This window comes from Podospora pseudocomata, chromosome 5, assembly GCF_035222375.1.
Source record: "Podospora pseudocomata strain CBS 415.72m chromosome 5, whole genome shotgun sequence".
Lineage (NCBI taxonomy): Eukaryota > Fungi > Ascomycota > Sordariomycetes > Sordariales > Podosporaceae > Podospora > Podospora pseudocomata.
Genome location: NC_085889.1, coordinates 3177578 through 3198930, shown reverse-complemented (window position 1 = coordinate 3198930; position 21353 = coordinate 3177578). Strand labels below are relative to the sequence as shown.

General features: G+C 51.5%; 4 protein-coding genes across 4 annotated transcripts; 1 reads left to right on the top strand and 3 right to left on the bottom strand.

Moving 5' to 3' along the window:
• Window positions 1-1739: 1739 nt before the first annotated feature.
• QC762_507640 (uncharacterized protein) lies at window positions 1740-6832 on the bottom strand (the record flags this gene model as incomplete). The annotated part of the gene is made up of 3 exons (XM_062891177.1): window positions 1740-5762; window positions 5822-6758; window positions 6830-6832. 3 exons carry the CDS (start codon window positions 6830-6832, stop codon window positions 1792-1794), a joined length of 4911 nt encoding a protein of 1636 aa, XP_062742492.1. The 3' UTR covers window positions 1740-1791.
• Window positions 6833-7216: 384 nt separating this feature from the next.
• On the top strand, window positions 7217-9521 carry QC762_507620 (uncharacterized protein). The gene is made up of 6 exons (XM_062891175.1): window positions 7217-7830; window positions 8000-8228; window positions 8286-8978; window positions 9031-9157; window positions 9214-9270; window positions 9348-9521. Exons 2-6 carry the CDS (start codon window positions 8156-8158, stop codon window positions 9412-9414), a joined length of 1017 nt encoding a protein of 338 aa, XP_062742490.1. The 5' UTR covers window positions 7217-7830; window positions 8000-8155; the 3' UTR covers window positions 9415-9521.
• Window positions 7330-8022, bottom strand: QC762_507630 (uncharacterized protein; the record flags this gene model as incomplete). Its single annotated transcript, XM_062891176.1, has 1 exon — window positions 7330-8022. The coding sequence occupies one exon, from the start codon at window positions 8020-8022 to the stop codon at window positions 7330-7332; it is 693 nt and encodes a 230-aa protein (XP_062742491.1).
• A 5128-nt stretch (window positions 9522-14649) lies between the features above and the next one.
• Window positions 14650-20381, bottom strand: QC762_0084380 (uncharacterized protein; the record flags this gene model as incomplete). Its single annotated transcript, XM_062883973.1, has 5 exons — window positions 14650-15077; window positions 15777-17096; window positions 17334-18355; window positions 18405-19227; window positions 19280-20381. The coding sequence occupies 5 exons, from the start codon at window positions 20379-20381 to the stop codon at window positions 14650-14652; spliced, it is 4695 nt and encodes a 1564-aa protein (XP_062742489.1).
• Window positions 20382-21353: the final 972 nt, after the last annotated feature.

The window sequence follows — 21353 nt, the reverse complement described above, 5'->3', positions numbered from 1 at the left end:
CCTGTTGGCGTACAATGGGCTCACAACTTCGTTAAGCGCCAACCAGAACATCGGACGCGTTTTACGCGTAAATACGACTACCAGAGGGCCAAATGCGAAGATCCAAAGGTTATTAGCGAGTGATTTGCACTTATGCGGAACACTAAGGCTAAGTACGGTATCGTGGATGACGATGTCTACAACTTCGACGAGACTGGGTTTATGATGGGTACTATCGTCGCGGGCATGGTCGTTACAACTTCTGATGGCCGTAGTAAGGCCAAACAGGTCCAGCCTGGCAATCGTGAGTGGGCTACGGTTATTCAGGGCGTAAATGCTTTGGGTTGGGCTATCCCACCATTCATCATCTTAACCGGGCAATATCACCTCGCCAATTGGTATCAAGAGTGCAGCCTTCCAGCCACCTGGCGCATTGCAACAACCGATAATGGCTGGACTACCAATGAAAAAGGCATAGATTGGATTCGGCACTTCGATTTTCACACGGCATCTCGTACGAAGGGCAAATATCGGCTGTTAATCCTTGACGGCCACGAGAGCCACCACTCCGAAGAATTCGAAACCTACTGCCGGGAGCACAACATTATTACACTATGTATGCCTCCGCACTCCTCCCATATACTTCAGCCATTGGATATTGGCTGTTTTGCGCTATTGAAGAAGGCGTATAGCCGCCAGATTGAGCAGTTGATGCGGATGAACATCACACACATCAGCAAGTTGGAGTTTCTTTGTGCGTTTAGAGAAGCATTTTTTGCTTCGATCACAGAAAAGAATATCCAGGGTGGTTTTGCTGGAGCCGGCCTTGTACCGTACGATCCAGAGAGGGTGATATCTAAGCTAGATGTACGTATTCGGACTCCAACACCTCCAGCCTCGAGCCCAACCACAGCACTACCTTGGGTCTCTCAAACGCCACACAACCCTCGGGAGGCTACATCACAGTCAGCGCTTATTAAAACTCGAATTTCCAACCATCAGGGCAGCTCTCCAACCTCAATGCTAGCTGCTGTGGACCAATTTACTAAGGGAGCAATGGGTATAATGCACGAGGTAGCTCTTCTCCGTGCAGAGGTCTCTTCGCTACGCAAGGCCAATGAGGAGCTTAGTAAGAGACGGAGAGCCAAAAAAACACGTGTGCGGCTTGGAGGGTCACTTAATGTACAAGAGGCACAGGATCTACTGGATCAGAAGGCTGTGGGTGAGCAGGTAGCCCAGGAAATACGACAAAGTGGTGGTGGTGCAGGGGGGTCTCGTACGAAGATTCGGTGCTGTGGTGTGTGCGGCAAGCCTGGCCATAATGCACGTACGTGCCAGGAGGCTGCAGAATCATCTGATTCATCTGTTTCTGATTCAGTTATTGTTATTTCTTAGTGTTATGGTTGCGCAATTGAGGGTAGTTATAGTGAGGTAGTAGAAAGTGGCTAACTCGCTTGTCTGGCTAACTCGCTTATCACGAACGTTATTATCTAATCGTCAACACCTATCAAAGATAAATCCATAAGTGGGGGCAGCTTCGTAACTGTGTGTTAAGGACAAGCATCTATTTAGTAAGAGATTTGTAGTTATAGCTGCCTTACTCGAGACATAATACCGAGAGACCTGACACACTAATGGGACAGCGGAGCTAATTCCGCCCCTCTACTATGTACCTACTACTTCGGTCTGACCATGTCGACACAAGTCCGCGCTATAAATATCCACCGCCAGGTTACAATTAGCTCCCTGATTACCTATTTCTGTCAAATACTGGATACACACTGCGGCATCATTTCCTTGGACGCATGGAGATCACGTTGTTGGCACCCTCAGCAAACCCGCCCTCACACCACTATTCCCTCCATGACTAGAGCCAGAAGCCGGTGACGCCGAAGAAACATCAACCCTTTCCTCAAAGTCAAACCCTCCCTTCACAATCGCCACATCACCGTCCTTTGCAAAAACCACGTCTTGTCCCCTAGCAACACCACCAATCATATGCCGCACTCCCGATAACCAATCATAAGGAATGAAAAAATGCCTGGTACATGACAAGGATTGGCTTTTCGCGTCGTGGGTCTCTCGTTGCCGTGATACCGTGTCGTTTCCTGGGAGGCTCGTCGAACAAACCCAGGAGTTGGAATCCAAAAACACTAGCCTGCTGCGGTTTCCGTGGCCCTGAATTCCAATTACGTGTGCTATTCTGCGGATGATTTCTTCCGGATAGGATGCGATAATCCCGCTGGGCGCTTCAGTGGGATGAATCAGGCAAGGAGTTGGGCTGACTGTGACAGTTGGAATCTGTGCAAGGTGATCCTGTGCTGAAGCAGCGGACGATGTCAATGCTGGGGCGGTAGCTGCCATCAATTTCCTTGGAGTCTCTGGCATGGATAGGCCTTCTCGAGACAGATCAAAGGCCAGAATCCGTTTCGTATCCGCCGATCCATCAATCTCCTCGAGCTCTATCAGCATGTGTGTTCCTTTGACTCCATAAAACAGAGGTCTGCTTTTGAGCTGCAAGCCCTCAACAGTAATCCCCAGCGCGATGCTCAGGACGGGCATGGCAGACCAAGCATTCCAGGGATATACGTCGACAGTTGTTGATGTGACACAAACAACATGCTCGGATGACGCCGGTTGCTGTACCCATATTCGTGTCCGGCTTTCAGAGTCGTATGTCCTGTGTGATTTCTCGGCGGTGATCTCCATGTCCCACAGATGATCAGTGGTCCTTGTTGAGAGGATAAGTTTCTTCGAGGGATAGCCAGCAAGAATATGCGTGATGGTATTGCCGCCATAATCGGGCCTGATGTCTAACAAGCATTGATGTCCTGCAACAGACTTCATGTCCCCCAAAGACCACGCCAAGACTCGGTTTGAGACACAGACGCTCAAGATCGTTCGAGCCAATTCAACCCACGACAAGATCTGAACAGCGGCCTTGTGCGAATAGAGTGTTTCTGGCAGTTTTTCACCTCGTATATCATGGAACGTAACCGAGCCATCGTCTTTGCCACAAATGACGCCGTCTGATGTGATTGCAACACACTCAATCTTGGCCCGTTGTTCAATTTGTGGTGTGTCGTTGAAGGTGTTTGATGTATCCACGCTGACGTCGTCTTCGATTGAGCCGGCAAGGAGGACTGGGGGCATCCACACATTACACTGTGAGCCTCGCAGATCAGCCAGATTCTTGCCATCTAGGCTGAAAGCGAGGCTTTTGATCCAGAGATCAGATGTCCGAACCTTGTACAAAAGTTTGAGTGTGTCGAACTCGAAGATTTGAATGACCCCCCCTCCACCACCGCCAGCAAGAAGTCGTCCATCTGCACTCGCACTCAGTGTGTGGCAACTGGCCCGTTTCCTCTCGATTTCGTGGTCACTGAAAGGATCAATGATAACAAGATCCCCGTCGAGGTACGATGCTGCGAGGAGTTCAATATTCGGATTGGGATTGAACTGTAAGGCTTGAATGGGGTGCACTGCAGTTTCGCCATCGACAAGCTTCTTGCCACAGTAGCCGTAGAACTGGTCATCCTGGAGGTACCAAAGAACTATGGGCTTACCGCTGTATGCAACAGCCAGCATCTTGTGTGCTATGCCAACGGATACGGCGGCTGGGACTTGGCGAATGGCCTCACAGTCCATATTATGAGAATCATTTACTCTGACCATGGGCCTTTTGCTTGCTGATCCCTCATTTTCAATATCCCAGGACCATATTTCGTTCTTGCTGGAAAGAGCGACCAGGTGATCTTCATCAAACCAGAGACCAACGCACTTTCGAGGAGCTGGGAATGTTTGAAGCAGCTCGCCAGTCCGAATGTTCCAGATCCGGATTGATTTGAGGCCGCAGGTAGCCAAGAGGTTGGAGTTGGCCTTGAATGCAAGTTGCCTCACTAATTCACAATGGTTCAGGCTGCGGTATTCCTGACAGGATATCGGATGGTACAGACCAACTCGGCCGCCTGTCACTCCAACAGCAAGAAATTCCTCCCCGTAACAAATTGCGCTCGTTTTCTCTTGTCGAAGGTTGATACAGGACAACCGGTCATCCCATTGCAGGTTGGCAAGTCCCACGATGGATATTCGCTTCCCATTGGGACTTGTATCGTGTATGGCAGACTGCTCAGGGCAGAACGGTAGGATTAGGGAGTAAATAGCAGAGGGGGACGTTAGGAGCGCAGCGGAAAACTTGGCGGCAATTCGCTGAAGATCCTTGGTCCAAGTCTTCATGCGCTGTAGGTCTCTTCGTAAGGGCGATCGCTCTGCCATGCATCTCTCAGTGTAAGTTTTGAGCTCCTTTGCGGACCGCACCATGGGTCCCAAACTTTTACCCTGGGCCGTGTGGTCAATCCAAGTCAGGATGTTCGCTTTCAGGAATGTATCCAACAAGGACAATAGATCGTTTCTGCTCGGGTCGGCTTTGGAGAGGTGATATGAGAATGCGGTGCACGCATAAGCGTAAAGCGCTGACCATTTCTTAGTTACTGGCTGGCTTGTGCTAAGACGTCTTTGCATTCTTGCGGGACGAAGCTCATTCCCGGTAAGAAAGGTTAGACACACTTGGGCCATGTTCGTATGCGCCTGAACTCGGTCGATAGCGAAATCGGATCTCAAGCCCTCGTCCAGCAGAAATTCTCGGGCTGTTTCGTGGATGATTTGTACTCTCTGAAGTTTATCAACACTGACAAGCTGACCACAGAGTGCTGCAATTGTGTCTTGGAGCTGGGGAAACCTATCCCTCAGTTGGATCTCCAAACAGACGTTTAGCTCCAGAATGGTAAGGGGCCTTAATGCGCAGGTCGTCCATTCAAGGACCGCCTTGATGATTGGCTTCCCTCTTGTCTCCCGAGTCATTGTTTCTAGAGCCCTGTGATACAATTGTTCCATTCCCCGCGGCACTTCATCGAGAACCTGCTTCACTGCTTCTTCGCTGAAAGTATCTGCTAGCTCGTCAAGGACCAACTGGGTCCACAGGAACGAGCCTTTGGACTTGTCGATAATTCGTTTAACCAATCTACCGCGACTCTCATCATCTTCAGCGATGATGGACTGGGCTTTGCTTGTCACCAGCCGCTCAATATCCGGGAGCGTTTCTTCGGTGGAGATCTGCTCACGAAGAACCCGCTTCGGGCCAAGGGCAGTGAAACTCGTTAACAACTCGGGTGTTTCCCGACTTGTAACCAGAATCTTCAGTGGCTGTGCGGAACCGTCCATCTTGCAGAGAATTGACTCAAACAGAGACTTGGCGTTGGAGCATTCATCCAGGGCATCAAGCACCCAAAAATGCGGCTTCGACATGGCGGGGAGAATTCCCGATATGAACAGCGACCTCCAAATGCTACGCTCGTTCTCCAGGTCAAGGTTGGTGTTTGTCTTCTGGAGCTCGGATAGCTTAGCAAGCACACCAGCATCCTGCATGGCCATCTGGAATGCAAGAGTACGCAGACATGAGCTGAGTTTGGATTTCGACTTTTCGCTGTGTTTGAAGAAATAGTAACTGCATGGACTGCCAGCCTCGTAGATGTCGTCGATGACAAATCCGGACAGTACGGTCTTGCCGGTGGCAGGCTTTCCATCAATCCAGAGAATGGATGGGCTGTCAGAATCCGCATTCTTCCAGTTTTGATATCCGCTCTTGTCCAGTAACCACCGACATGTACCATCGACACGCGCGTCCTGAACAGTGAAGAAGTCATCATCGACGTTATCGCTGATGGAGAGAAAGTCGGCAAGATCCTGAATGGTGCTTTGCTGTGTTATTTGTGCGGCTGTCAGTTCTGACTCATGATGTTAGCATGTGCTTGCCAAATCTCCAGATCGTGAGGACGCCCCATACCTGCTTCTGCTATTCCACGTATGGAGGAGGCGAGGGCGTTCCTTAACGTCACGTAGTTCGGATCAAGTGGTGTGTCGAATTTGCAAATGGATCGGTGGTCAGCGTTTATTGGTATTTGTCTTTCTTCACGGTACCCCAAGGTAGCTGATTCTGGATCGACAATGAGAGTGCTGAACCCTTTAACTGCAAGCTTTTGTGTCTCGTACAATGACCACAGCTCTACATCGGCCGAGTATTGGCGGAATTCATCGTTGATGCTTTGGATAGCCCCGGATCCTCGAACAAGGTCTGTCACATAAGCGGGTGCCGAAGAAGCAACTTGAAGGATATTCTTCAGGAGCTTTGCTGAGTCTGACCCACGATGCGGTGTTCCAAGAAAGAAAATTGCACGGACTCGAGCGGCGAGTGCCTGGTACAGCGGATCCTGACGCGCCAACATGTAGGTCTTCTTAACGACCAGACCACCCATGCTGTGGCCAATCAGCACCAAGTTGGTGTTACTTCCATCGATATGTGGCGATGTCGCCAGATCGCCCAGGAAGGCCTTGCCAATGTGGTGAACGTTGAGGCAGTTATCGTTCCTTTTCGTCCAATCCGAATTGTAGCCATAGCTGTGAATCCGAACATTGGTAAAGGCAGGGTCTTTCGGCAGCCACTCTGCAGGCCAGTAATCCTTCAGCGATGTTGTTTTGCTCCATGTCTTTTTCGAACCTCCTCCAAGCCCATGTACTAATACTAAATCGAAGGTTGGGCCTGGAGGTGCGTGTAGAGTGTTGAGCCCAAGCGGCCCTTTCGCATCATCCACCCCATCGTCGACGATTGTTGTTGCGCGGCTGAGGTCGGAGCCTTCTGGAGAATGGGAGGTCAATCGTCTGATGGGGAAACTGATGTCGAAGGTGCTCTTGCGATCCCTGCTTCGTCGAAATCGCCCGAGGGACTGGGATGAGATTCCTGTCAGCACATGATTGCTAATACCCCCAACGTGTCGCGACAGAACATTGAACTCACCATTTTCAAGTCTCGTGGCTCAAGAGACGACAATCTTTTGTTGCGTCACCCATGTTTTTCTTAACGAGTATTGTGGTGGCCAGAAGTCGCTACAGAGAATGCTCCTGGAGATGTCGTGACACTCGTGGATGCGCGGAAAAGAGGACTCTGCGACATGGACTGCACAAGATTCGTGGACCATCTCGCCGGCTGTGGTTGTGGCACAGCACCATCGGGCTGCACTGCTGCAGGTTCGCGCCCGTGCTTCCAGTCCCCTCTCCTTACCTCCCGTGCATCCTCATATTATTGCTACCGTTCCTTCCCGCCCGTTGATTGGCTCAACGTCATGAAACACTGGCTCCAACTTTGAATTTGCGAGTTATTTTGACTGAGTTTCACACGATCCTTGTTTACGACAACAGTATCTCATCGAGAATTTCTTGACAGCATATATTTGATTTTGAATTGCCCTGCTGAATTGCTCGTGGTCGACAACTTCCAGCTAGTCCCTCACTCCCGTCTCAACCCCTCTTTTCATGTCCAGCGAACGTGACCTCCAGAATCTCTTGACGAAGAGTCTCGTCGTCCTCCAGCAAGACAACCTTCACGCCAGCGGCTTCCAACCTCTTGATACCCTGGTTATCTTGAATGAACGTATTTGGCTCGCGAATTCCGACATAAACCACCTTGATCGCGCTCCCAAGTCCCAGAATTCTCTCAACACATGTCCGGTTTCCGCTCAACCGCTCGTTGCAAGGCTCCATGGTCGTATAGAGTACCGTATTGGGCGGAAGGACAGGCGCGATGTCAAAGTCGTGGATTCCATTCTCGTCAGCTACTTTGATGAAGCAGCAATGCTCAGCGTGGGTAGATCCGGGATCGTTTGGTCGGTCGCGGGCCAGTTCCTCCGAGTAACCTGTTGAGAGAACCCGGTTCGCGTCGGCGTCAACCAGAGCAGCCCCTACGCAAAACTTTGAAGGCGAGGGTGGTGAGAGCTTCGCCTGTTCAAGAGCGTACCGCATGTAGGTCTTGTGGTCATGAGGCGCAATTGGCGGGGTAGGTGTCATGATGCAGGTTTTACGGTCGGTGGGTGGTTTTGTCTGCAAGGTTGAGGCGTTGAAACCAACAATGAGCAGCAAACGGAAATATTCGAGACAGCCAGTTTCACACCATGCGCTAATCCTTTTATAGTGAATCAAGGCGTCCTCAGGCATCTCTGCAGATGTAAGCAACCGCCGCTTTGCTCTTTCATCGCCCCTATTATTATTACCCCGCTCGCCGTTCGAATTGGATCCAGCGGCTATTTTGAAACCTCAGCTTCTCGCGCTACTCAAACCAAGTCTTGCAATGAATTATAACGGCGCACCGGGGCTGGAATTCGGAGGAGACAACACAGATCTTGATCCGGCTGTTTTGAGAGGTACCCTTGTACAACATTGCATTATCAGTTGGTTCCGCTAACATCACGATTGGCGAGAACTGCCTGCTGGCTCCAATGTTGTTTCCACCGAGGGCCATGGAGTCAGCTTCTGGGCAAACACCGGACGAATCGATGTCGAGCTGGAGGATGGATCTGAGCTGTCCTTCTTCATCAAGGTCTTGTCTGGCGAGATCGGCTCCAAGATGGTGAAGGTAGAGTTTGAGTCCATGAAGGCAATCCATTCCGTCACCCCTGACTTTGCCCCAAAGCCAATCGCCTATGGACCATATGATTCACTTCCGGACACCTACTTTTTCCTGTGCGAGTTTCGAGAAATGGTCGATGATCAGCTCCCAGAGCCCGAGGAGTTCACCAGAAAACTTGCGACGCTGCATCAGAAGAGCCAGTCCCCGACCGGCAAATTTGGGTTCCACACCACAACCTACGCCGGGAATCTTCCACAAATGGTGGAGTGGGAAGACAGCTGGGAGGTCTTCTTCGCCAAGAGTCTTCGTCATGCACTGGATCTCGAGATGCAAGCCAAAGGACCAGACCCTGAATTGGATGCTCTAGTACCAATTCTCTTTGAGACTGTCATCCCAAGACTCCTTCGCCCACTTGAGACGGAAGGACGATCTGTCAAGCCCTCGCTTGTCCATGGCGATTTGTGGTACGCCAATTCTGGCGTAGACGTCGAAACAGGGGGTAGCTTGATCTTTGACGCCTGTTGCTTTTATGCACATAACGAGTGTAAGCTGGGTATTCCTATCGATCAGGTGAAAGATGCTGATAAAGACTATAGATGAATTTGGTCAATGGAAGCCATCATGCAATCGTTTTGACGATAAATACGTCAAGGCATACCATCAACGAGTGAATCGATCAGCACCTGAGGAGGACTATGATGGACGAATTGATCTTTACAAGCTGCATGTCACCAGAAGGATAGTGTGGGAGATACTGTGTGCTAATGACGCTCTAATAGTAGGTTCAACACACACGTCTCCGCCTTGTTCTTTGATAACCAGACGTTGCGGGAGCAGTACGTGACAAGCCCTGAATGCACCTGATGCGTTCCACAACATTCAAAGGTCTATTACATTCCTGACCTCCGTTTAGGGTACTCGGCGACATCAGGGATCTGGTTTCCCGTTACGGGAATCCTGCTCAAGAGACCAGGTTATAGACCCAGTTATGATTTTTGACTTTTGGGTTTTGGGAAATGGATGAGACACTGGAGAACTAGCAGATTTTGGATACTCGTGAATTGAATAAGAATTGTTTCTCTGAGGGTCTTTTGCTTTTTCACTACAGTAACTCAAACGTGCCGTGACAAAGAGACTGACGGGCATCGACAAAGCGATTGTTTGAACTACTTCCACACCGCTGACCATCCAGACTGTCATTTCCAGGGAAATCTGATGCAGATTTCGGAAGACATACTGCCAAAAACTGAAAAAGATTTCTCTCCCTCTCTTCTACATTCACACCCCTCAGTCTCCCAATGAACCTGAAGCATGTAAGCGCCGACAGAAAACAAGTTCGAAAATAAAACGGGCGGTTAAATACATAGGTACTTCGGTACATCGAGCTCGTATTTTCAGGCTCTCAGGAGAAAGGATCATGAAGCATGACTTTTTGTATATCTAGACATTTACCACTCCGATCTCTAAAGCCGAAATCATAATTGTTAAAATGCAGCATTTATTCATGGAATTTTACAGCAATTGTTTATGGAATTCTCCGCCCACATTGTTCTCAACGGCTCACCCACAGCGCTCTCAACGGCTCGCCCACAGCGCTTTCAACGGCTCGCCCACAAGTGTTCTCAACGGCTCCCAGGACTCCTCACCGGATCTCCGGACAAGCTCTTGACCGGACCTCCGAACAATGAGAGATATGAGAAGCATCATGAGCGACTCGAGCACCTCATCAATGAGATCATAGATTCAAGTTACTGAATAAGGATGATAAGGGAGTTCAGGTGCTCATAAAGAGCCCTCTTCCAATTGCAATGGTTTTTCTGCTTCTTTCTCTCCTTAAGAAACAATAAGTCAAGACAGTCAATAAGATTGATCATTTACAGTATTTTATGAGACTACAACATCTCAGTTCACTACTCTCTGTATTTGCAGGTAATACCTGTTGCACTTTCTTCCTTCGACAACCGCGTCGTCGTACTCAGCAGCACAGTCCGACACTCGCCAAGTTCTTGGGTAACTGCTTCACCCTCCTGAGACCCCTGTAGCTACAGTGCTCTCAGCGACCCCATTCTAACAATAATCATCTATGGGCCATCATAAGGAATGCGATTTGCTGAGGATTCAGCTGAACAACTGGATTACGCTTAGATATCCGTGCGCGTTTGTGCTGGACTTGGCTCATCACTGCGGCACAGCCCAGGCCCTCACCTCAGGTATATAGTCGTTTGCTCCCTCTGGCCTAGCCACAAATCTCGGGTCTTGGTGTCACGGCAGGCCGGACCACTGCACCATACCCACTGTGATTGCTATCAAAAGCTACAAGTGAGCCAAGCTTCCTGGCTTGGCTCGCTCCAGTGGTATATATATGGTGACGCCGCCACAGCCGTCACACCTCCTACTTCAAAGGAAGCCAGGATACTCTTAGCCCTTGAGGCTCTTCGAATCAATGAAAAATTAAGCCTCCGAGCTGCAGCTAAGCTCTACAACGTACCAGCTATGACTCTCTCTCTAACCGACGCGCGCCGGCCGGCCTGCACGACGCGATATAACACCCAATTCGAAAAAAGCTGACTCAATCGAAAGAGGAAGCTATTGTCCGATATATTATTGAGCTATGTACGCGAGCTTTTCCACCAAGATTGCGTAGTGTTGAAGATATGGCCAACCAACTGCTACGCGTACGTGTTACGCCCCAAGCGTAATACCCCTGTACAGGAACCACTGGGTGTCACGGTTCTGGAAGACGGCGGGGTCCACGGTCCAGTATCGGCAAATCAGGAGCGGACCGGGATACCGTCTGTAAGTCAGCGGTCCACGACCCACTGGTCTATATGTTAAAATGCAGCATTTATTCATGGAATCTTACAGCACTTGTTTATGGAATTCTGCGCCCACAGCGCTCTCAACGGCTCGCCCACAGCGCTCTCAACGGCTCGCCCACAAGTGCTCTCAACGGCTCCTAGGACTCCTCACCGGATCTCCGGACAGACTCTCGACTGGACCTCCGGACAAGCTCTTGACCGGACCTCCGAACAATATGAGAAGCATCATGAGCGACTCGAGCACCTCATCGACAATGATATCATAGATTCAAGTTACTGAATAAGGATGATAAGGGAGTTCAGGTGCTCATAAAGAGCCCTCTTTCAATTGCAATGGTTTTTCTGCTTCTTTCTTTCCTTAAGAAATAATAAGTCAAGACAGTCAATAAGATTGATCATTTACAGTATCTTATGAGACTACAACATCTCAGTCCACTACTCTCTGTATTTGCAGGTAATACCTGTTGCACTTTCTTCCTTCGACAACCGCGTCGTCGTACTTAGCAGCACAGTCCGACACTCGCCAAGTTCTTGGGTAATTGCTTCACCCTCCTGAGACCCCTGTAGCTACAGTGCTCTCAGCGACCCCATTCCAACACTATATATACGGAGGAACTGGCTGGTGTAGATAGACAGTTCCTCATGCAAGCAATTCAAGTTCATTTGTCTACAATCTACTCTCAGTAGCTCTTTGTTAGAACAACCTGTTGTTGACAGTGAACCCATGTCTGAGACGCTTGTCACAACCTTCGATCATCCTGTCATATTCACCTCTGGCGTACTGCCTTGCAGTCTGTATCCATTCCTGGTGCAGGTTGTAACAGTACGCGACGCGCCCCCTGTTGGCAAGCTCTGGGCACATAACTTCGTCAAACGCCAGCCACAGCTCCGTACGCGTTTTACGCGTAGATACGACTACCAGAGGGCTAAATGCGAGGATCAAAAGGTCATTACCGAGTGATTTACGCTCGTACGGAACACCAAGGCCAAGTACGGTATTGTAGATGACGATATCTACACCTTCGACGAGACTGGGTTTATGATGGGCATCATCTTCGCGGGTATAGTAGTTACGACCTCGGACGGCCTTAGAAAGGCAAAACTAGCCCAGCCTGGCAACCGTGAATGAGCAACCGTGATTCAGGGAGTTAATGCCCTCGGCTGGGCTATCCCTCCCTTCATTATCTTGGCCGCGCAGTACCACCTCGCCAACTGGTATACCGAGTGCAACCTCCCGGCCGACTGGCGCATCGCAACCACCGATAATGGCTGGACTACCAATGCGGTAGGTCTAGATTGGATCAAGCACTTTGACTATCACACAACGTCCCGTACAAAGGGCAAATACCGGTTGTTGATCCTCGACGGCCACGAAAGCCACCACTCGACCGGATTCGAGCGCCACTGCCAGCAGAACAACATTATTACGCTCTGTATGCCTCCACATTCCTCTCACCTCCTCCAGCCACTCGATGTTGGCTGCTTTGGGCCATTAAAACAGGCGTACGGTTGTGACGGCTGTGGCGGCGTCACCATATATATACCACTGGAGCGAGCCAAGCCAGGAAGCTTGGCTCACTTGTAGCTTTTGATAGCAATCACAGTGGGTATGGTGCAGTGGTCCGGCCTGCCGTGACAGGAGGCATATTGGGTTGTGGAAAAAATTGATGTTAGGTGTAAGGAGGACGCGTCGTGGTGGAGACTGTACGACTCGCTTATATGTACGACTCGCTTATATGTACGACTCGCTTATAATATACGTTAAGTCAGAGTCTTGCTGGCTGTGCAAGCAGGATACCGGAAGGTGTCACTAGTAGGACAGGTTGACAGGTTAACGACTAAACAAGGTGGACACAAAATTGGGCAATGCTATGTTCCGGCAGTGGTATAGGCAACAACTATGTAGGCCTTTAACGACGTACGTTTTGGGGCTCAGGCTGACAGGTGGCAGTTATGGACGAGACGGGGACCGAGCTGCTCGGTTTGCTCGATGGGCTGCCACTTGTGCTGATGCAGGCTGCATCGTATCTCCGCGAGACCTGCCTCAACGTTGCGTCGTATGTTCGGCTCTACAAGTAGTAGTGGGACGACTTGATTAGGTTTAACGGCAAGTCTAGCTTACCGTTGGTAGATTACGAGAAGGGAAGTGTTGGGACGACGTGGATGATGTTATTCAAGGCAATCGAGGTGAGGAACGAGCACGCCTCGAATCTACTGCGGCTCTGGGCTTTTGTGGACAACATAGACCTGTGGCACGGTATACTGCAAGCTTCGGCAGGCGGTGGGGAGCAGTAGTCCGGATGGCTCTGCGATATGGCGTGCAACGAGGTCAGGTTCTTGGACGCAGAGAGACTGTTGCTCCGCTACTCGATGATCGAGGCCTGAGGGTCCATGTAGGGCAGCGGCAACCACAGCATACACCCGGCGGTGCACAGATGGACGTCGCACATACAGGATGACAATGGGAAGAGATTGTTTCTGCGGCAAGCGATGACGGTGGTAGGATTCTCCGTGCCCGACAGCAAGACTAAGGACTATTGGGAGCTCCAGCGGCGGCTTCTCCCGCATGTGGAGAGGTGCTCATGGTGGGCTGGGAAGTTCCAGGGGCGCGAGTGCGATTTCAAAAGAAGTAATATCACCGACGCGACACATATGTTGGATCTCCTTTACGCGGATCAGGGCCGACTGGGGGCAGCAGAGACGTTGTATCAGCGGGCGTTATCTGGGTTCCAGACCACTCTAGAGCCGTCTGAACGGAAGTTACAAATGGTTATTCGAAATATAGAGCATCTACGACAAGCAAACGGTATCCTTGATGCGTAATGTGTGTTGGTAGTACTTATTTACTTTCTTCGCTAGGCTTGTCTACTACAGCGAGAAAGCCGCGTCAAAGTCTTGGAAACATTAAGGAACAGGTTTCGAAAACTTTATAAGACTGGTTAAAGCTAGGCACTACGATGAGTAAAGTATCGAAATAGTCACCATACTATTGAGGTTGTCCTGTGACGTCGTAGGGCGCATTTTATACAGGGGTGCATCTGAAGCATCAGCCCGCGACGCCGCTTGTAGGTGATATTAGACGGAGCGAGAACGCCATCCGAGCGGACTAGCGTAAATATAATCTAGAAGACTCTAGAAGAGATGAAAGAATTATATATTGGCACCGTGCCCCGGACCCCTCTTGTGTTACGAATGATAACAAAAGTATAAAGAACTTAGAATGTTGTGAGAAGTTCATCATTTTATCGATTTGACTAGTAACGATCTTCTTTTGACTGATCGTAGCAGCCTACCACCGAAGTGTCTGATTAAAGCTATACTTCAAGTCGACATCAGCATTTCTGCAAAGTGTAGAAACAAGCTGTGCGACAAAGGACATATGAATATATACTCTTGTCATCTCAATGTGCCGGCTGCCTTGAGTCGATTCGCCACCTCGAGATGGCCTCCTCTAGCTGCTGCTTGGAGCGCCGTCTGGCCATCAATAGAAGCAGCAGCAGCATTAACGTCGGCTCCCGCTGCGAGTAGCTTCTCGACCACCTCGAGATGGCCTCCTCCAGCTGCTGCTTGGAGCGCCGTCTGGCCACCAGAAGTAGCAGCAGCAGCATTAACGTCGGCTCCCGCTGCGAGTAGCTTCTCGACCACCTTGAGATGGCCTCCTCCAGCTGCTGCTTGGAGCGCCGTCTGGCCATCAATAGAAGCAGCAGCAGTATTAATGTCGGCTCCCGCTACGAGTAGCTTCTCGACCACCTTGAGATGGCCTCCTCCAGCTGCTGCTTGGAGCGCCGTATGGCCACCAGAAGTAGTATTAATGTCGGCTCCCGCTACGAGTAGCTTCTCGACCACCTCGAGATAGCCTTCTCCAGCTGCTGCTTGTAGCGCCGTCTGGCCATCAATAGAAGCAGCAGCAGCATTAATGTCGGCTCCCGCTGCGAGTAGCTTCTCGACCACCTCGAGATAGCCTCCTCCAGCTGCTGCTTGGATCGCCGTCTGGCCACCAGAAGTAGCAGCAGCAGCATTAATGTCGGCTCCCGCTACGAGTAGCTTCTCGACCACCTCGAGATAGCCTCCTGTAGCTGCTGCTTGGAGCGCCGTCTGGCCATCAATAGAAGCAGCAGCAGCATTAATGTCGGCTCCCGCTGCGAGTAGCTTCTCGACCACCTTGAGATGGCCTCCTCCAGCTGCTGCTTGGATCGCCGTCTGGCCACCAGAAGTAGCAGCAGCAGCATTAATGTCGGCTCCCGCTACGAGTAGCTTCTCGACCACCTTGAGATGGCCTCCTCCAGCTGCTGCTTGGAGCGCCGTCTTGCCACCAGAAGTAGCAGCAGCAGCATTAACGTCGGCTCCCGCTACGAGTAGCTTCTCGACCACCTCGAGATAGCCTCCTCTAGCTGCTGCTTGGAGCGCCGTCTGGCCAAAAGTAGTAGCATCAGCAGCATTAACGTCGGCTCCCGCTACGAGTAGCTTCTCGACCACCTCGAGATGGCCTCCTCCAGCTGCTGCTTGAAGCGCCGTCTGGCCACCAGAAGTAGCATTAATGTCGGCTCCCGCTGCGAGTAGCTTCTCGACTACCTTGAGATGGCCTCCTCTAGCTGCTGCTTGGAGCGCCGTCTGGCCAAAAGTAGTAGCAGCAGCAGCATTAACGTCGGCTCCCGCTACGAGTAGCTTCTCGACCACCTCGAGATGGCCTTCTCCAGCTGCTGCTTGGAGCGCCGTCCGGCCAAAAGTAGTAGCAGCAGCAGCATTAACGTCGGCTCCCACTGCGAGTAGCTTCTCGACCACCTCGAGATAGCCTCCTCTAGCTGCTGCTTGGATCGCCGTCTTGCCACCAGAAGTAGCAGCAGCAGCATTAATGTCGGCTCCCGCTACGAGTAGCTTCTCGACTACCTCGAGATAGCCTTCTCCAGCTGCTACTTGGAGCGCCGTCTGGCCATCAATAGAAGCATTAATGTCGGCTCCCGCTGCGAGTAGCTTCTCGACCACCTTGAGATGGCCTCCTCCAGCTGCTGCTTGGAGCGCCGTCTGGCCACCAGAAGTAGCAGCAGCAGCATTAACGTCGGCTCCCGCTGCGAGTAGCTTCTCGACCACCTCGAGATGGCCTCCTCCAGCTGCTGCTTGGAGCGCCGTCTGGCCAAAAGTAGTAGCAGCAGCAGCATTAACGTCGGCTCCCACTGCGAGTAGCTTCTCGACCACCTCGAGATGGCCTTCTCTAGCTGCTGCTTGGAGCGCCGTCTTGCCACAAAAAGTAGCAGCAGCAGCATTAACGTCGGCTCCCGCTTCGAGTAGCTTCTCGACCACCTCGAGATGGCCTCCTCCAGCTGCTGCTTGGAGCGCCGTCTGGCCACCAGAAGTAGCAGCAGCAGCATTAACGTCGGCTCCCGCTGCGAGTAGCTTCTCGACCACCTTGAGATGGCCTCCTCCAGCTGCTGCTTGGAGCGCCGTCTTGCCACCAGAAGTAGCAGCAGCAGCATTAACGTCGGCTCCCGCTACGAGTAGCTTCTCGACCACCTTGAGATGGCCTCCTCCAGCTGCTGCTTGGAGCGCCGTCTGGCCACCAGAAGTAGCAGCAGCAGCATTAACGTCGGCTCCCGCTGCGAGTAGCTTCTCGACCACCTCGAGATGGCCTCCTCCAGCTGCTGCTTGGAGCGCCGTCTGGCCACCAGAAGTAGCAGCAGCAGCATTAACGTCGGCTCCCGCTGCGAGTAGCTTCTCGACCACCTCGAGATGGCCTCCTCCAGCTGCTGCTTGGAGCGCCGTCTTGCCACCAGAAGTAGCAGCAGCAGCATTAACGTCGGCTCCCGCTGCGAGTAGCTTCTCGACCACCTTGAGATGGCCTCCTCCAGCTGCTGCTTGGAGCGCCGTCTTGCCACCAGAAGTAGCAGCAGCAGCATTAACGTCGGCTCCCGCTACGAGTAGCTTCTCGACCACCTCGAGATAGCCTCCTCTAGCTGCTGCTTGGAGCGCCGTCTGGCCAAAAGTAGTAGCAGCAGCAGCATTAACGTCGGCTCCCGCTACGAGTAGCTTCTCGACCACCTCGAGATGGCCTCCTCCAGCTGCTGCTCGAAGCGCCGTCTGGCCACCAGAAGTAGCATTAATGTCGGCTCCCGCTGCGAGTAGCTTCTCGACCACCTCGAGATGGCCTCCTCCAGCTGCTGCTTGGAGCGCCGTCTGGTCACCAGAAGTACCAGTAGTAGCATTAACGTCGGCTCCCGTTGCGAGCAGCTTCTTAACAACGGCCTCGTGCCCGTTTTGGGCTGCATACCACAGCGGCGTTCTTCTCCAGGCATCTTTCAGATCTGGACCGGGTCTACTCCTGAGGAGATCATCTGCGGCCTCGATGACTCCAAAGTATGCTGATAAATGTAGTCCCGTCATATTCCTTGGAACTTCTGGAGCGTATCCTGGGTAAAATCGGTCCCAGTTGGTGGCCATCAACGCCTCAGTTGATGCTTCGACCTTAGCTTTACTCTCAAGAAAGTCAATAACCACTTGACTCGATGTTGCAGCCTTGCGTGCATGATGCCCCCAGTTGCGCGCGGCGTAATCGTAGAGCGGGTTTGACTGCAACCGCTCCTCAAACTTACGGTACGTTGTGCAGAACCCGGTCTCAAAGACGGTGAATGAGAGGTAGGTAACGCAGGTTGTCGTGATCGCCAATTCTGCGTTCGGATTCCATCCCGGCCGTGTCCCCTCAAGATATTCTTTCGTTGTGTAATGAACCAGCCGGATAATGCCACTGTTTTCATCGACCGTTACCAGTCCAGCACATACAGAGACCATGTCTCCGATGCATGGCAAGTCTCCGTCGTCAAGCTCGGACTTTCCCGGCTTGGTTGCGAGGGCGTGCTGGAGTTCTAACGTGGTAAGCTGTCTCTTCGCGCACGTGATCCATGTCAGAACCTCCATCGCAAGCTTCTTGCAACCCGGCATCTGCCCAACGATTCTCATCATTGCTTGGTTGTACGCACTGGTCAGTGCCCCGACCTTCTGGATCTCGGCTCGGCCTTGCCCTTTGTTCCGGAAGACTTCCAATGTGCTTCGAATATCATTCGGTGTCATCTTATCATAAAGCAAATTAAGATAGATTTGTGCCAAGAGAAACCTGCAACTGTCAGTGCCTGTGCTGCTCTTCCCTACAGTTCTGTACGTACATTCCATCGACGGCTTCTGAGATCCCCGCCGTAATCTCTTCTCGCAGCCGCCGGTCCTGTTGGACGAAAGATGGTAACTGCGATATGTGACCTTCTAGATATAGTGCCACATCGGCGGTACTTGCACGGATCTCCAGTGATATGCTGGTTTTGAAGCGATCAACAATCTCCGTGACAGACCTCGATGTCGCAAAGATGTTTATTCCATGCATTTTCTGTAGGTTGAAAAGCTCGGAGAGAAACCTCTTCCGGCAGCTTTCGGATGTTTGGCATTCGTCAAGTGCATCAACAACGATAAAGACTCTCGAACACGTCGCCGCCACGGACTGGAGAACTCTCAATGTTTCGTCAAGTAATGGCCGCGTCCGCTTAGCCTTATGCTTGTCAAAGAGATCTTTGACGCTTCCTGGAACAGAGGGTTGGCTCTCGGCTATCTGTTTCAGCACACTCGCCAGCAAGTCATCAATCTTCTGCTTGTCTTGCCGCTGGAAATTAAAGTAAATGTATGCGATACCGATCTTCGGGTCGTTGTGAAACTTGGAACCGAGGTGGTCAACCACGACTGACGTTAAGATCGTCTTTCCCGCCCCGGGGATACCTGGACAGAAGAGTGTCTGATTGCTGGCGGACAGCCAACCCTTGAACTTTTCTGAGTCAAGGAGCCATTGCCCGGTTCCTGGTTGCCGTCTCTTAAGGTAGTCACTTTGCTGCGGACCGTAGTCGATTTTCGTGAGCCAGTCGAGGACTTCTTTATCTTCCACTTTCCCCAATTTGGACTTGATCTGGGTGACGTCTTCTCGAGTTGCGGATGTCTCTTTGTGAACTACATTTATTGTTAAAAGAAATGCAATGGCCCTGACCGGAGAATTACTAACCCTTCTTTAACGTCTGCTCCAATATATCCTTTACCGGACGCTCTCCGACAACCGCACTTGGCTGCACATATTGCAAAAGCTCCTTCGCAAATGCTGCAGCCACGGCCGCCGCGTGCTCCTGCCAATCTTCATTCTTGTGCGAATCTGCGTAATCACAGATGCCTCGGATGACAATGCACGGGAAGTTGTTCATTAGTCCCGCCGCTTCCATTTCGGCGCAGAGAACATGGCCACCAAACTCCTCGTCAAGCCTATCTCGGAACGTAGCGTCTTGAATGACCTGGTTACCAGATGCGATCAGACCGTAATGCACACGCATATTTCGCAGCTTCCCGCCATCTCGATCAACCGCAGTGTTCACCGTGGTGCCCGCCACTTGCTCGGCCCCAGACCCCATGGAAGCAAGGGCCCAACAGCCCAGGAAAACCCTGAGAATGGCCAGGATTGTCTCCCAAAGTAGTACCAAGAATATGATTCGCCCTCTGAGGCTGCGAACTGGATTGTCCAGTACGTCCAAAGGGTCCTTAAGGTGATCACAGCTGGTGTACTTCGGCGCCAGGTTTGGCCATTTGTCTTTTAGATCCTCTAGATACTGAGGTATCTTAGATCCGCTCATTTCATGTTCGGTCTCCAGTTTCGTTAAGGCAGTGCGGAGCGAGGCAGGTGGGTTGTTTAGCGACCCAGTCCGCTCGAACTTGCCCCCTTCTTTCGCCTTGCCCAAGTCCCACTGAACCACCCCAGGATACTGGCCCACTGGTGAGCTGATCACAACATCACCAAGCCGAACCTTGGGTGGAATACCGCCGCCGATGCCAACCATTAGACCGATCTTAATGGACGGAAAGGCGTTGGCCATCGAGGTCGCGACAGTCGCCGCCGAATTTGTTCCGATCTCGCCTTTAGGCAGGCAGGCTATGACGATATTATGATTGCCGATGGATCCTAGGGTATACGTATTGTGATCATTGGGTGGTTTCGGAAGATCGCCATGCCTGCGATCTAGCATAGCTGTCGCCGCGGTTTGTTCTTTGGGCAGAGCGCAGACCCATCCCACAGTGTAGTCGCTATGAGTTCTGGGCTCGGTAGCTGCCTGGGCTTCCATTGTGAGATAATCGGCTGGGCCTTTTTGAGGACGACTGCGGATTTGGATGTCAATCAGCTGCGTCGGTTCGTTCGATCGCGGGATTCTGTGGAGGTTCGACGGCTTCGGATTGGATCAGGGAGCATCAAATGCCTAGCGTCGCCTGAGGGAAAGGCATCTGGATTTAATTGCAAGAACAAGAACCGCAAGGATAACTGAGAAAGAGTAGCTGTTCAGCATTTAGCCCGTGGGCTGGGCGCGAAGGCGTCCTAGGCAGCAACGCAGCCGCAGCCACATGAGCGTCAGCTCCCCACCATGTCTTCAGCTGCGTGGACTCTCATGCGTCCATGGCCAATCACCCGCCTCTTGGGTTGCGCTTCCACACCACTACCACGACATGTTTTGGACCGCGAATTGGTTGGTCAACTGCATGAACAGCGAGAAAGCCAGCAAAGGAATCGGTGAGATGGGCGTATGCACTCCAGCGCGACGGACTCACGGCAAGCGTGGCACCGGGACGAAACAATCACAGCCTTGTGGGATCCTCGAGGGCCCTTAACGGGGTTAAGAAAAGACACCAGTTGTGATAATAGTACCACAAAAGAATCAGGGAAATCACCCCTTCCGCTTCAGCTAGCATATGCGCATATTACACTTAGAATATCTCAGTTAAAGGTAAGTGACCGTTTGGATAGTTATTTCCCAACTCATGTCACGTCACGGAATCCTACTGTCCGGCATGGCAGCGGCGGCAAGAGGGAAGTTGATGCATAGTTGGATATTGTAAATATTCCAAGTTTCAAGGCTCAATCTTCACCTTTTCTTCCTCCAGCCTCACATTAAATCTTGAATTCTGGTTTCTGGTAACTCCACCAATTCTCCCATTAATCGCTCAGCCTCTCTAACAATTTTCATTATAAAAAAAAAAAAGAATTCCGATTTTTTTTCGAAATGAAATTGGCCTCCCAGAATTCCCCCGCGCCCTCCTCGTCC